We start from the raw sequence: 15,658 nt of genomic DNA, 5'->3' as shown, positions 1-15,658 counted from the left end.
ACCCTTGATTGCATTGGTTCGGAAAAAGGCATGGGGATTCCTGGCAAAAACATCATTTTGGGAAAAAAAATATTTCAATTAAAGTCGGATAAGTTTTTTCAAATTAATGCAGTAAAACACGTCATTTATCATGACAGGACTCATGTTATGTCTGCCTCACATAGTATGTAGGCAGTTTCGTCACCATAAAACTACAAAAGACCATAATTTTTTATTTTAGTATTTAATTTTACGTAACTTTTTGAGAATCAAGAAGGAGGTGTAAGGGCACGATTTGGTTGAGAACTAAATATGAATTATTATTATTATTATTTAATTTGATTAATTTAATAATTTTTTATTTTAATAATAAAATAGTGATATCAATTCAATATATTTTATATGACTGAGATTAGGGGCGTAAATGGGCCAGGCTGGCCCAGCCCAGCCTACAGCAACAGCCCGGCCTACATTAAGCCTGACTTGGTCCGGCCTTTTAGAAAAGTAGAGTAAGCTTAAGCTTTTAAGAAAGCTTTTTTAACAAATAGGCCGTAGGCCAATTTTGTCAAGCCTAGCCCAAAGCCTTGTAGGCTGACCTATTTAATTTATTAAAAATAAAATAATAAAATAATATTTATTTTATGTGGCATGGCAAAGTACCAATACCAACCCTAATTTTTAGATGAATGACATTCTCTTGTAGACTTCATTTCGGCACCTAATAATTGTATTTTTCTTATTCTCTCCATTTCTTTGACTCTATTCCTCTATGATATACATTCTAAAGCTGGGGTATTATGTTGACTCTTTCTTGTTTGTTATTTTTTTCTTATGAGAAGTACTAGTGCATTCATGAATGAAACTTTCTTTGCTCTATACAATTATTTTCTTTGATTAGTATCTACAGTGGTAGGCCTACAAGGCCTGTAGGCCATGTCGAGCTTTCTTATTTTTAAAAATAGGCTGGGCTTGGTCTACAAATAAAGCCTTTGATAGGCCAGATAGGCTGAATTTTTTTTTTACGTAGGCTTGGGCCATGAAGGCCAAAGCCCAGCCCAGCCCATTTACACCCCTAACTGAGATGACAAAAGTGAAAAAATAAAATAAAATTTAGATTAGATGACTGTCCGCGAATGAATTATAAAAGTGGAGTGTTTTGATGGCTTTTTCACCCTTTTGCCCCTCATTAATTATTTAATAACCATTTTGCCCCTTATTTAGAACTATCTATCAATCTGTTCATCTTTAATCGATTAAGCCAAAAATTTAATCGATTAAATGGTCAAAATAGGCAAAAATCATTGACTTGAAGATTTAGTCGATTAAATCTCCCTATTTAATCGATTAAATCTCCCATGCATAAGGTTGTTCTTCTGATAAAGAGGAAGCTTTAATCGATTAAATGGTCAAATGAAGATTTAATCGATTAAATATTCAATTTAATCGATTAAAGAGGGATATATTGGTAAATAGTTCTGAATAAGGGGCAAAATAGTTATTAAATAATTAATGAAGGGCAAAAGGGTAAAAAAGTCGTGTTTTGATAGTTGTGGTATAGTAAAGGGGTTCAATTTTTCTGCCAAATTTTTTACAGCCAATACTTATATGGGGAAAACATCTATCCTTTTAAAGGATATAAGTTTATATCCTTTTAGATTTTAACCGTTAATTTCCGTCTATCAACAGTTATAATCTATTGGGTTAAACTTAATGGGCCAAATTTATTATTAATTTTAATCCAATAAATTATAATCGTTGATGGACAGAAATCAACGGTTAGGATCTAAAAGGATATAAGTTTATATCCTTTAAAAGGATAGATGTTATTCCCTACTTATATAGATGAGTTTCATTAATTTTTTTTTATAATAAAATTCACTTATTTTTATGCGAATGTGACAGATAAATACTTTTTGCATTAGAAATATTTTCCCTATCGTAAATGGGAAAGATTATACGTACTGTATTTTTCCTACCGAATCTTAACTATTAATTTCTGTCAATCTAATAATTATAATTTATTGAATCACACTTATTAATTAATTATTAATAAATTATAATCATTAGATACTTAATAATAATAAATATAACCTATCCTATAATAAAACCTTGAATTTATATCTATTCATGGACGGCATAGCGGCAAAGCTTTGAGCATACCCTTATTAGTTGATCGTTTCATGGTGAGTCGGTGACCCATGACCCTTATAAAAAAAAGGGAAAACTTCAATTACCCCCTGTTAAGTTTGCTCGTAATCACTTAACCCCTTCTCCAAAAAAATTAATCATTTACATCCTCATCTAAATTTTTTTATCACTTACCCCCCTATTTTCATTTTCCATCCAAAACTAAAGTTAACTCTGTTAACTTTTTTAAAAAATACGACAAGTACCCTTATAATAAAAAAACACTCAACGTGAGCGTTTTCTGCGTGCGCAAAGTCATTGGTTTTGCATTCGTTGTTGCTATTGAAACGCTTAATAGTGAATACAAAAAAAAACAAGACAGTTGACATGATATTTAACGTGAAATTGTTGTAGTCCATAATCTATCAACAACTCACGTACAGTTCTTGTAAGAGTAAATTTGGATAATAAATGGCACCACAAGATAGAAGGTAGAGCATGTTGACATGATTTCTAATGTCCAAAACCACAAAAGGATAACATTTTTAATAACAATTGAATCTCCAGAGCATGAAAATATACATTCTGAAATGGTAGAGCATGTTGTTCTGCATCAAGTCTCTTCAAAAAAATCTCCATATAGATGTAATACACATTCACATTCTCTTAAACTACTATACTGCTTGGAAATATCCACAATACAATACTGCAGCTTCAAAAAAAATATGGACAGCAAGCAGCATCAAAAAATCTCCTTTCGAGCATATTAACCTAAAAAAAAAAAACTAGACAACAACCACAATCTTCAAATCAATGAATCTTCATCAGGTGCTAAGGGGACTGATATGTTTTCCTCCTCTTGTAGCCATCTATCAATCCAAGAGACCATTCAATTAAGAACACATAAATAACAAATTATAATAAAATAGGAAAAAGTCATTACCTTTTGCCTATTCGTAGAAGGTTGAGATATTGATTGTGGTTGCTCATTTTGACATCGAGCCATCTTTTGGCTTGGTGTTCTTGTATTCTTGTATTCCACATCTGATAGGTTTGTTTATTCTTGTATTCTTGTGTGGGTTTCTAGGCTCATCAGCTTGTCTTCGCCTCAAAATCTTAAGGTCTACCAGGTGACCTTTTTATAACAGGTGCCGCAACAGTCGATTCACTCTTGGCAAGATATTCATGAAGGTCAGGAAATGGTTTAATAGGAGTTGAATATACCTTCATATATGTTTCTGTTGTGAAGCAAATATCAACAAAGTCTTCAGGCACCCTTCTCCAATATCTGATTGCTACAATACCATGGATGCAAGGTATTCCTGTTAACCCCCAAACTCTATAGCTACAACATTTTTTTTTCAATATCAGTGGAGAATGACTTCCCACGGCATGTAACTTCAACAACATTTTGTGAAGAAGGACTGACAACACAATCTCTTGACATTGTTTTTAGTTTTTCAAGCCTTTCTTGGATTTTTGGTGTAATTGGACCAATGTATTGCTCCATCTTAGTCTTTCTATCATACAAACTTTTCATTAGCTTCTTCCGAATCCAATCAATCATTGAAATTATAGGCAATTCCCTTGCTAGTACAATGCGTGAATTGAAAGATTCACTAATGCTGTTAACCAATAAATCACTTTTTGCCTTGAAACTAAAATGAGACCGAGACCATTTGTTTGGGTTTAGACGCTTCAAATAATCATGAGCTTTCCCATCATCAACATTATGCAGTTTCTTCATAGCAATCTCAAAACCATTTTCAGTTGTTGCATATGCAGCTTGCCATAATAAGTCAGTGTATAATTTTCCCTTGAATTGCTTCTTATAATTGTCAAGTAAGTGGTTTAGACAATACCTATGCTCGGTGTGAGGAAGAAGGTCAGCAAGTGATTGAAGTAGTCCCTATAAAAAAAAATCAACTTTAAAATAAAATAGCAAAAAAAGAAAACAACAGAAATAGTAAATAAAATAGCAAAAATAACCTTAAAATAACCTTTTGCATATTCGACATAAAGACTAAGTTCGCTGGATAAATGCCATCTAATGCATTCAAAAGTGAAGTCAAGAACCAACTATCCTTATTTTCAGCTTCAACGACAGCTATCGCAATCGGGAACATGCCATTATTTCCATCGTGTGCTATAGCACTTAAAAGATGCCCTCCAAAATGTGTCTTCAAAAAACAACCATCAAGACCAATTAATGGCCTACAACCTGCCGTGAAACCGGCAATCATTGTATGAAAACTCACAAACAATCATTGAAATCTAGGGAGCAATTCTTTCACAAACCCATTAATCATCACTGGAGGTTGTGGTTCAGTATGTAGCTTAACGAAACTTCCCGGATTTGTACTTAGAATAATTTCAGAATATGCACGACTAACTTCAAATTGCCGAGCATGATCCCCAAATATGGTCTTCTTTGCTTTCTTCCTTGCTCGGTACAGTCGTTGAATCCCTACATATATCCAACATTTTTACTTACTCTATTTCGCAATCCACTCATTTCTTCCTTCGGGTTTGATCTGAAATCCTCCAATAATTTTTTTGATAAGTACTTGGAAGTAATGGGGCTATTTGTAGCTTGTCTAGGACATGTGTGGATGGCGTTCCATGTTTTAATTTGAAAAGTGTTCTCTCCACCAACCACCGAAGCATGTACTAAGAATGGACACTCTTTGGAAACCTTACAAATTGCTCTTACTCTGCTTCTTTCATTTTTCACACATGTATATTCATATCCACGAGAAATAGACCACTCCTTCAATGCATCTCGAAATTTGTAAACATCACCAAACTGCATTCCATGTGTCAATTCAATTTTACCCTCATCGGTGTCTTCATTTATAATTTCATTCATTTTGTCCTCAACCAATGCCTCACCGTCGAATATATCATCTCCAAAGTCAGCCCCATCATCAACTGCACTCCAATCCTTTCCACCATCTTCAAACTCAGCTCCATCATAGCCATCTATTGCAAACTCAGCTCCATCATCTTCAAGCACTGCTACGTCATAATTAGCCCCATCATCTTCAAACATAGCTCCATCATAGTCAGCCCCATTATCTTCAAACAAAGCTTCATCATCAAATATAGAAGGTAATGATGGAAGACATACATCATAATCATCCATTGTAACCTGCATACCTAGAAATAGCTTCTATAGGAGCTCCAAAATTAAATTCATATTGTATCTTTGCACCTAAATAAACAACTTTAAAAATAAAAAATAAAACTAGCAACAAATGTGCTAATGATGGCCTACTAAATTTGTTCTCAGATTTGGAAATTTACAACAAAAATAATCAACTTTAACATTCACTACATAAAGTAAAAAAATTATCTATCTCAGTCAAGATCATCAACATTATATTTGAGAAAGATAACGTAGGAAACAAGTCCTTTTAAGTAGAACTACTATATTGGACATGAAATGGGAACTTGGAACTCACAGGGCGTTGGTGTTCGTAGTTGGCAGAGAAGAAAATTGGGAACTTACATGAAATGAGAACTTGCAAGGAGTTTCGATTTAGGGTAAGTGTGTTAAAGAAGAAAATTGGAAAAAGAAAGTTTTGGAGCGAGCAAAAAACTTGGAACCCAAACTCTGGTCTATTAGTTGTTTTTTGATTTTAAGGGTAGATATGATATTTTTTTTTAAAGTTAATAGAGTTAAATTTACTTTTGGATCGAAAATGAAAATAGGGGAGTAAGTGATAAAAAAAATTTAGATGAGGGTGTAAATGATTAAATTTTTTGGAGAGAGGGGTAAATGATTTTGAGCAAACTTATAGGGGGTAATTGAAGTTTTCCCTAAAAAAAAAAAAAAAAACCCTATGAACACGTGTCAAAATAAAGGAATTTCGCTGTTTTGTCAAAAATTCTCATAAATATAGATGGGTATCGTGATAGCGGGCTTTCTCAGTGAAAATTCAAAATCCAACGGTCTTTTTCTTCTCCATTCTTCGTTCTTCATTCTTCATTCTTCATTCTCACAGGTTACGCTTCATTCTCTTGTATTCTCTTTGTCGAACAAACCCCACAATCGCCAATTATTTAAGGTTTTCTTCCTTTGTTGGTTACTTGTTTGGTTCTCATTTTACCAACGAAACCCTAAAATTTATTTGAATTTGAAAATCATCGGTACAAATTAGAGAGGCATGTCCTGCTTCACACAAATGTTTGTTAATAGTTTGATTTTATTATCCCTTATTTCTTGCTTGGTATAGGGTTCTTCAAAATTGTTGTTGATGATAATTGCTTATTGAGTCGCAAGATTCTTGTACCCTATTCAATTCCTAAAGACATTCATAGCTCATTTCTTTTGTATTCCTAAGGGTCTTCATTTATATGCGTGATCTTAAGTTGACTTTTGCTCTTGCTTCTTGATTTTGTTTATTTCCTTTTTATTTTTATTCACATGATTTTTTTAATTTGTGCTGCAGTGTCCAGTATCCAAGTCTTTGCTTTCTGAATAAAGTGAAATAAGATAATGGCTAAATTTGTTGCTCCTCGACCCCTGATGATCAAAGATGAAAACTTGGATCTTCAGCCCAAAAGTAAGTCTTACATGTTATGTTGCTTTTAAGTTATAACACCAATTCCCAAAAGGCCAAAACCTAGAGTGGGTTCTGTGGAATATCATTGTCACAAACTAGTAGTCAAAAAGATTTTGAAATTTGAAATGTTTTGAAAGAATCACCGAGTTTAGAAATTGGCTTTGCATTCTCTAACATTATTCACAGAGCATTTGTATTTACTGCACTCTTCTCTTACTATATTTGTTTTGTTCTGTATTCTTTTGTCCTTTTTTTGCTTGCTTCGGATAGAGGCTGTCTTGAATGCCAAGTCGAAGAATTCTAAGACAGGTGGAAAGAAAGGTGGTTCGGGGATTGCAGGTCGAAAAGCTCTAAATGATATAACAAACAAAAAATCACTTCACCCTGAAGCCTCATCTAGGAAAAAGAATTTACCTAAGGAAGATATTAATATAAAGGAGGAAATGTTCTTGCATGATCACAGGAAGTGCATTGAGGCCCAAAAAGCTGCGTTGAGCAATTTCAATCTAGAGACGCTTCTTCCCCCAGATGGTAATCCCTATCTGGCTTTTACTTCAGTATTTGATGGATTATTGTCTGTTGTTGTGTGGTCTTCAGAATTTTGTTAAGGATATTGACATCTGCTGAATCAATGTCTTAGTTTTTAGCTCTACAAATTACAAGCAAAATGTGGTCTTGAATTTTATGATGTGATTATATATATAATATATTCGCATGAGAGTACGTTCCTTAAGGGGAGTCAACTATTTCTAGCACATCTGTAGTAATAGAAGACAATAGAATGTGTTAGCATTTGGCATTGAAGTTTTCGTTAGAAATCGTTAACCAAAAAAATTCATATGAAACAAGTTGATTTGAAAAATATCGAGGATTTCTATTCAATCTTTTGGTGAATTAAATTTGGATGTCCCTGTCTATTACTATTATTACTACATACATACGATGATAAAACTCCTAACCGCATTTTATCTCTGCAGACTCCATACCTATTATAGAGCAGATACAGGTAAGGTCTTTCTGTGATACCCTTTTCACTTTTAGTTTGCTTTGTTTACAAGTATTTGAAGCTGAAGTATACTTTGAAAACAACCATTGAATATATATATATATACTATTTCGTTCTGTGATATACAATAAAAATGACTGTGCTTGACTTTGTTGCTTTAAATCTTGATTGAAGGATTTAGTAATCCACTATAAGTCAATATAAAGTTACGCATTATTTGATTAGACAGACACTTTTAGCTGTTTGCTTCTCTTTGTCCAACATTTGGTCTTTCTTCTGTTCCCCTTTTTTATGGTTTTAGGTTCCTGATTCCCCTCGATGCTACCCGGAACCAGTAGAAGTGTCAATGACCGAATTCTCTGATAGGTTGAACTATTCAACGCAGTGGAGATCTCCTCCATCTTCTCCATTACCATGGGACTCGCCACCATCCCCTTTTCAATGGAAATATGAAGCAGTTGAATTTGTTCTGAAGCCAGAAAATGATGCATAAGTGAAACCCACTATTTTTTCTATTACATGCAATAGAACAAGTAGATTCATTCCACCATGTGAAATTACCGAGCCTCTCTTTTTTGTTTCTTCTTTCTACTGCTGCATAATCCCTTATGTTAAATGAATTCAAACTATTTTCAGTTTTTCAGTTAACCTTTACATTTAGTGCATGAGCAAATTGGACCAGGTTATGTAGTACTGATTTTGTTTTTTTTTTTATCCCACAGTAATGTGTTTATTAGCTCTATATTATGCCCAGAATGTATTAAGCTTCCAGCACCAAAGAAAAGACCAAAAATGGCAGCGCTGCAGGTGCAGTCTGTCCAGTGTGACTCTAATTTTGAGAAGTCCAGGTTTCTGCATCTCTTATAATCAATAGATTAAAATGCTGCCTTATAAGGAACACTATTAGGGAAGATTGCTAAGATAATAGAACACTGTTAAGGTATATGAAGCATTTTAAAAAATTTTGCAACAGATTCGTAAATAATTTCAAAACAGCTATATATTAGTAATTATTTATTAAAATAGCAATATTTAATTTTTTTGCATGTCTACATCTACCCTTTTTAACTAAGTCTGACCAGTAAGATATAAACATCTTTAATGTTATAACTATGTCTTACTAGTCAGACTTAGTTAAAAAAAGATAACTATAGATAATGTTATCTAAAAGGGGTTTACATTCTGCAGCTGTGCAGCAATCAAATACTTGCCATATATATACGTGAAAATATTAAATGTGAAAAATTATAACCATACAAAAGATGAAAACATTAAATGTGGAGAATCATAACCATACACCTGTCGTCACTGTACGTAAAACGGCTGAAGATATAATTTTACCTATCTAAAATGGATGTAGAAATATTTTTTCTTTTATATATATACTATTTCGTTTTTTTGTGATCTACGATAAAAATGACTGCTTTAAATCTTGATTGAAGGATTTAATTATCCACTATAAGTTACGCATTTATTTGATAAGAGAGACAATTTAAACTGTTTGCTTCTCTTTGTCCAACATTCGCTCTTTCTTCCGTTTCCCTTTTTTATGGTTTTAGGTTCCTGATTCCCCTCGATGCTACCCGGAACCAGTGGAATTGCCAATGACCGAATTCTCTGATTGGTTGGACTATTCAACGCAGTGCAGGAGCTCTCCTCCATCTTCTCAATTACCAAGTAGATTCATTTCACCATGTGGAATAATTGCCTAGCCTCACTTTTTTTTTTTGTTTCTTTCTTTCTACTGCTGCATAATCCCTTCAGTTAAATCAATTCAAACTATTTTCAGTTTTTCAGTTAACATGTACATTTTTTTTTTTGGGTACTAAAAGTAACATTTACTTTTAGTGCATGAGCAAAGTGGACCAGGTTATGTTCTACTTTTTATTATTATCCCGCTATTATGCCCAATGCCCACATGTAATAAACTTCCAGCACCAAACAACAGAAAAAAACCAAAAATGGCCTCATTCCAAGTGTATGTAGTCTGTCCAGTACGACTCCACATCTTGAATAATTAGATTAAAATGCTGCCAACTATTAGGGAATATTGAGGCGATGTAACACGGAAAGGCATTTAACTAAAATCTTAATAAAATAATGCCCCCGTTGCAATGTAGGAATTATTGAGTGTATTAATTTGTTGAAGAAAAAAACAATAAAAGAGCACGTCAGAACAATTTGTCGTTTTAATAGATGATTTGACAAAACTTGAAATTACTTACTGATACAGCTATTTCTACATATTATCAAGGAGTTAAGAGTCGGTGCCATAGGTCGACTTAAATTATCTCGAGATTCAATGTAAGTAATTGGACTGCAGAATTGCATTATATATGGGGTAAAAAAACAGGAATATGATTGACTAAGAGACATAAAAAAAAATGGAGTGAAATATAAATAAGACAAATATAGAAATAAAATTTCCTTAACATGAACATAAGTACGATATTATCTCCACCGCTTTGTATACATTATGTTCATAACCTCCTTTTAAAAAAAGCAATAAGATGCAGTGAATTCCAAGTATTATATATTTTTCTGTTACATTCATATGTGTTTAATTGGAAAGACTATCACTTTTTTCGAGACACAGCTGCTGCAATCCCACCTGCTATCAGTCCTACAGCAGTTGCAGCAATGCCTAGGCCAATGACACCATCTACAATGGAGGAAAAGAAACAGTGTCATTGATTTATTAGAGCCAACATCAACCCCCTTTCCTCTTGCTCTCAACAAAAAAAGAGAGGCAGAAAATGTATGGGAGAAACATCAGTAATTGATGGGTACCTTTTGTGATCCGATCCTCAATTGTCTTCTTAAGTGTCACCGCCTGCCTCCAGTCGGGTGCAATCTATGAAAGAAAACATGTAATGATATCACATCAAACTATATATACAAGCTGTATTGGTATTGATGCAATGGGTTGATATACAATATTTGATGGCATACTTTGACCTCTCACTCAGAATTTGTTGTTGGATTTGGAGGGGGTATCACAAAAACGCCCAAAACATAATAGATAGTAAATCTGTAAACTTTTCCTCTATAACTTTCCAAGAAAATTGTGCATCAAAGACTTCAGTAAACGAAAAGGAACCGAGGAGTAAAAAAGATGTACATGATTCTTGTAATAAGCCTACCCTATTTCAAAGCGTTTGAACCAGTGTCAACAACCAACGCAAGTGTTACTCAATGTTAAATCAGGTAGAGATACCAGTTAAGAAAAGTCCCAACAGACAATAAACTCTACTTAAATCTTATGCCAGAGACCTCGGTTTCTCTGCCACTAATTAGGGAAACAAAGTTTAAATCAATGGAACAAAACACAAGGTTATGATAATTTCTTCAAAAAGAACAGGTAAAATCATTAAAGGGGGATGGAGTCTAAGAGGTTAAAAAATTAGAGGGCTAGAAGGATCTATTCTTTCCCGAGATAACCAAGTAGCAGTAAGTTCAAAGAGAGAAGACCATACCACTAGGCATCTCTCCACAAGATCCCTACTCCTTGAATAGTCACCACTTCTATAATATCCAACAGCTAGAAGATATAGCTTCTCCCTTTGCTGCAGTGGGTTGTCTGTACCAGGTAAAGATGCTGCCATGTACATGTCATATTAATGTTAACACAAATTTCATGAACAAAATAGGTGCACAGTATTACTCGGCAAAATATACACTTGCATTAACAGCCACCTTCAAGCATTGCTATCCCACGTTGTACATCTTCTGGTCGTTTTGAGTGAACAAGAGCCCATGATAAACGCAACAGACACTCTTTCATTGACTCATCAGTGGACTCTTTCCCGGCCTCCGCAACCTCTCTTTCACATCCCTGCAGTGCAGACATGTCAAGTTATAAAACACCAACGAAACATATCAAAAGAAACAAGGTTCCAATGGTGACCAACAAGTCTAAGGAACATGTCAGGCTCCAAGTTTATATATTTTTTGGGGGAATCACAAGTTGATTGTTAGGAGCATTTATTGTGTTGACTTAGTCAGATAGTAGATAGGAGCAAAATAGTCAAATAGTGGATAGAAGTAGTTAGTTTCCATTATGTTAGTCGGGCAGTTATTAGCATGTTGGTAGTGGACAATTTATCTTTGAGTTTTGTCATTGTTATTAAAGTTATTGTTGAATGAAGACATCAAAGAAGAATTATTTTGTGCACTTATGTTCTTAAGGCAAAGCTTCCTCAATCAAGCTCAATTTTTTCATCAAAAATCCTATACATAACAGCTTGGTATCAGAGCTCTGGCATGGACGAATGAGTGAAAAATTTAGAAGGTGTAGTTCAAGAAGATGTTCACCCAACTTTCCAATCATCTAGATGGTCTAGTCGCAAGCCCAAACTCTCAAAAGGAAGACAATTCATCAATTAATTTTACCCATGCCCACCCCGTTCCCATTTTACATCTGGGCCAAGCAATGTTGTATGTTTCGAAGGTGGAAGCTGGATTTTCCTCTTGAGAAGGCGACAAAGGCCATGGAGTTAGTCACTAAGCTAGGCATGGATAATTTTGATGACAAAACCCCCTAGCATTGCCATTGCTATTGAAAAATTGAACGAGGTCAAAGTGTCTCAATCAAACACTGCCCAGGAGGCCCCCATGACCAATACCCGAAGTTTTTGGTTTAGATATGTGATATCCAAGGATAGCTTCACTTCTAAAATTCCTTGAGAAGAGGATAGAAAGGGTCATTGTTTGAAGGCCTTTATCAATCAACAGAAATAGAGAGGCAGACATGGATATTGAAGATCATTCAATTACTTGATCTTACTCTCAAGGACAAGAATAATTTTTAAGAGGGAGAGAATGTTAGGAATGTTAGTGGGTAGTTTTATTAGGAGATAAGCATCATAATAGTGCGTTGTTTTATTTTTGTTTGGTTGTTGTAGTGGGTGATTAATTTTAACTTGAATTTTGTCTATTTAAACTTTCATTGTGTGGATTAAAAAAATCAATCAAAGAAGAACTAGTTTTTTTATTGCACTTGTGTGCTTGAGACAGAGCTTCCTCAATAGAGCTCAATTTTTTTCATAAAAAATCTTATACGCGATAGGAATGTTAGGGATATGTTAGTTTAGGGTAGTTTTGTTAGGAGATAAGCATCATAATAGTGGGTTGTTTTATTTCAGTTTAGTTGTTGTTAGAGTGGTTACTAATTTGAACTTGTCTCTTGTCTATTTAAACTTTTATTGTGTGGATTAAAAAAAGATCAATCGAAGAAGAATTAGTTTTTTTATTCACCTTGATCAAGAACACAATTTAGAGGAGGAAGGAGTTTGGAATCAATTGAGTTATTGTTAGAGGAAGATGATCTGGAGAAGGTGGTGTACATGAATGGCTCTGACAAGGAAGGTCACCTAGTGTGTTATAACATTTATGAGGAGTTTCCAGAACAAGCAATTATACAATTTTCAAGGAATTATAAAAGAAAACATTTTAAGAGGGGGGGGAATGTTAGGAGCAATTACTTTGTTGACTTAGAGCAGTATAATCGGATATTCGGGTGCAACACAACAATGATACATAAATGATATTGTTAAGAAATTGAATTAACAGATAACTATGTTGAATTGAGTAATTTTCAGATTGAGAGGATGAAAAATAGCAATAAACTCCAAAACCTAATAAATAATTCATTAATGGATGGAGGAAATTGTGAAAAGAGAAGAGAGAGAGAGCATACGGCGATGATGTCAGAGTCGCACCACGGTAGTTGTTGGTCTTTGCCGGAGAAGAAGTTACCCATCTTGTCCACGATCATCCCAAGCTTCGCTTCCAGTTTCGCCATTCGTCACCCCACTTCAACTCACTTTCCTCAAAATTCAAATATCAAAAAATAAAAACCAATCACTCCTTCTTTTCTTTTTTTGTTTCTTTTTCTCGTCTTCGGATATAAATTAAGACCAGCCTTGGCGTTTTTACGTTAAATTATTATATGACGCCGACACCGACACGGACCCTTATCTTGGTCCTTAAGTCATAATAAATATAATGCTATTTTCTATTTTCTTTTCTGCTATTTCTTACTGATAAATATGGTTTATTCATTGTCTCGCATTTTGAAAAAAATTAATAAAGTCTTTATAATATTAGTGAAAGGAAAATGGAGCAATGTCTGGTGGACCATTAAAAAAATATTCCTTTGAAAATAAATATTGACATAAAGTAGAGTCATTTTAGATATAGTTGTTGGATTTATTGTTTATGATGTTTTACGAGATAATTTTATCTTTTACATACATGTAAAAGTAGTAGATGAGATTTATGTTTTTTTTTTTTTTCATATTGACCTTATATATTTTTATATGTATAAGATACTTTATCTGCTACAACATAAGAAATATTAAACTTTTAATTGTTTTGAAACTTTTAACATTAAAGAGATTCATTGAGTAAATCGTTGTATTTCACAAGCATACCAGGGTATGAAGTCATGTTCATGCTAATTCATCTTCTAATAACGATAATAAAATAATTATTATATCAAGTAAGTGATAAATTTAACACATTTTGTAGAAACGAAAAATCTACGTAACATTTAAAATTTATAATAAACCAAGGGCCAACCACCTTGTTTTTGAAGGGTGGCTGTCCATCAGAATTTAGGTATTACCCTAGTCTTTTAACTGCATTTCTTTCCGTTTATAATTGTCTATTCTCAAGAATTCTTAAGGGGTCCTTTGGTGCACGAATTTTTTTTAGATTTTCGGAAAACTGAAATTTTTAAAATTTTAAATTTTCAAATATTATCGTAAACTGAATATAAAAATTATATTTTTAAAAATCAAAATTTTCGAACAAATAGAATTTTTTCTTGTACCAAACACCGGGAAGAGAACGTGAGACTAATAAGGCAAAAGAGACAGCCAGGGAAAGGGAAAGGGCGTGGAAATTGCGAGATGCTTTACCAGCATGCGTACATTAGACCACGCTTTTGAGGCGAGGTTCCCTCCTTGGATTCTTCAAAGAAGTTCAAGCTTTGAAGGCTTAAAAAATCTTAGTATGTTTGAGCATGTAAGAATAGGAACATGTTTACAAATGAGAAACTTTTTCTTATTCAAAGGAAACTACATTTCTTATAGATGGATTGGAGACTCAACTTTTCATACAATAATAATACCCATAATATTTGTTGTATCTTTTTTCTTCCTTGGGACAGACCCAAGAGGGGGTTAGACTGAGCACCCATCTCTCTCTTTTCCAATTCAACTTTGATACATATTTTAAATGATAAGTCTTTTTAAATTATATATCAATCTTTTTTTTTAAAAAAAAAAATTCTGAATCCATTTTGAATTAATGTGCAGGATGTGTTATAAAAGTGAGATGTGTTAACAATATGAAAAGATAATATGAAATAATTTCAATTATTTATGGATAAATAAATAAATAATAAAGAATGAGAGAGAAAAGATATTAAATTAGAGAGTGATAAAAAAATAATCATTAATTTATAATGATTAAGATTATCTCGTGATCATAAAAAATAACACATGCTTATGTTGGTGATTAACTTATTATATTTTGGAAATATTTAAATATTTTTAAATAAAAAATTATTATTTAAAAAATATTAATATTTTTGAAAGATTACGCAATTGCAAATTTCTCATATTACATTAATATTTACCGGTGAATTTAAGTATGATTTCTGAAAAATTATACTATCATCTTGTTTTACATTAACTAATTATTCACACAATTTATCTTCTTTTTTGTGTGGATAATTTTATGTTTGTTTTCGTTACTTTTTTTTCATTTGACCCGAAATTATACGTAACTAATTATAAATTTTTAAATTTATATTTAACTAATAATAGATTTTCATTTTCAATCAGAAAAATGTGTTATTTATTTATTTATTGACCTGAACTGGATTATTAAAATATCTTCATCACTTCTCCTATACATCACTAGTAACCTGGAAACCTACACACAAGAACAAGTAATGTGATTGGGTGTT

At 33.1% G+C, this 15,658-nt stretch overlaps 2 protein-coding genes across 2 annotated transcripts; one reads left to right on the top strand and one right to left on the bottom strand.

Moving 5' to 3' along the window:
• Positions 1-6,600: 6,600 nt before the first annotated feature.
• Positions 6,601-8,226, top strand: LOC133289007 (protein PATRONUS 2). The gene is made up of 4 exons (XM_061486860.1): positions 6,601-6,674; positions 6,945-7,205; positions 7,652-7,680; positions 7,982-8,226. The coding sequence occupies exons 1-4, from the start codon at positions 6,608-6,610 to the stop codon at positions 8,171-8,173; spliced, it is 549 nt and encodes a 182-aa protein (XP_061342844.1). The 5' UTR covers positions 6,601-6,607; the 3' UTR covers positions 8,174-8,226.
• Positions 8,227-10,092: 1,866 nt separating this feature from the next.
• Positions 10,093-13,588, bottom strand: LOC133288979 (mitochondrial fission 1 protein A-like). Its single transcript, XM_061486826.1, has 5 exons — positions 13,379-13,588; positions 11,377-11,515; positions 11,157-11,278; positions 10,471-10,534; positions 10,093-10,342 (listed from the first exon to the last, which is right to left on the bottom strand). Exons 1-5 carry the CDS (start codon positions 13,481-13,483, stop codon positions 10,257-10,259), a joined length of 516 nt encoding a protein of 171 aa, XP_061342810.1. The 5' UTR covers positions 13,484-13,588; the 3' UTR covers positions 10,093-10,256.
• Positions 13,589-15,658: the final 2,070 nt, after the last annotated feature.

The sequence above is a fragment of the Gastrolobium bilobum genome, unplaced genomic scaffold (assembly GCF_033153095.1).
Source record: "Gastrolobium bilobum isolate Gb01-03AN ecotype WA unplaced genomic scaffold, APGP_CSIRO_Gbil_v1 utg6815, whole genome shotgun sequence".
NCBI lineage: Eukaryota > Viridiplantae > Streptophyta > Magnoliopsida > Fabales > Fabaceae > Gastrolobium > Gastrolobium bilobum.
This window is presented reverse-complemented; position numbering and strand designations above follow the sequence as displayed.

Coding starts and splice junctions, on each gene's coding strand:
- LOC133289007 (XM_061486860.1), top strand. CDS start 6,608: ATGGCTAAATTTGTTGCTCCTCGACCCCTGATGATCAAAGATGAAAAC. Junction 7,206..7,651: donor GACGCTTCTTCCCCCAGATG/GTAATCCCTATC, acceptor TTATCTCTGCAG/ACTCCATACCTATTATAGAG. Junction 7,681..7,981: donor CTATTATAGAGCAGATACAG/GTAAGGTCTTTC, acceptor TTATGGTTTTAG/GTTCCTGATTCCCCTCGATG.
- LOC133288979 (XM_061486826.1), bottom strand. CDS start 13,483: ATGGCGAAACTGGAAGCGAAGCTTGGGATGATCGTGGACAAGATGGGT. Junction 11,516..13,378: donor GCGACTCTGACATCATCGCC/GTATGCTCTCTC, acceptor TCTGCACTGCAG/GGATGTGAAAGAGAGGTTGC. Junction 10,535..11,156: donor TTGTGGAGAGATGCCTAGTG/GTATGGTCTTCT, acceptor TTTCTTTCATAG/ATTGCACCCGACTGGAGGCA.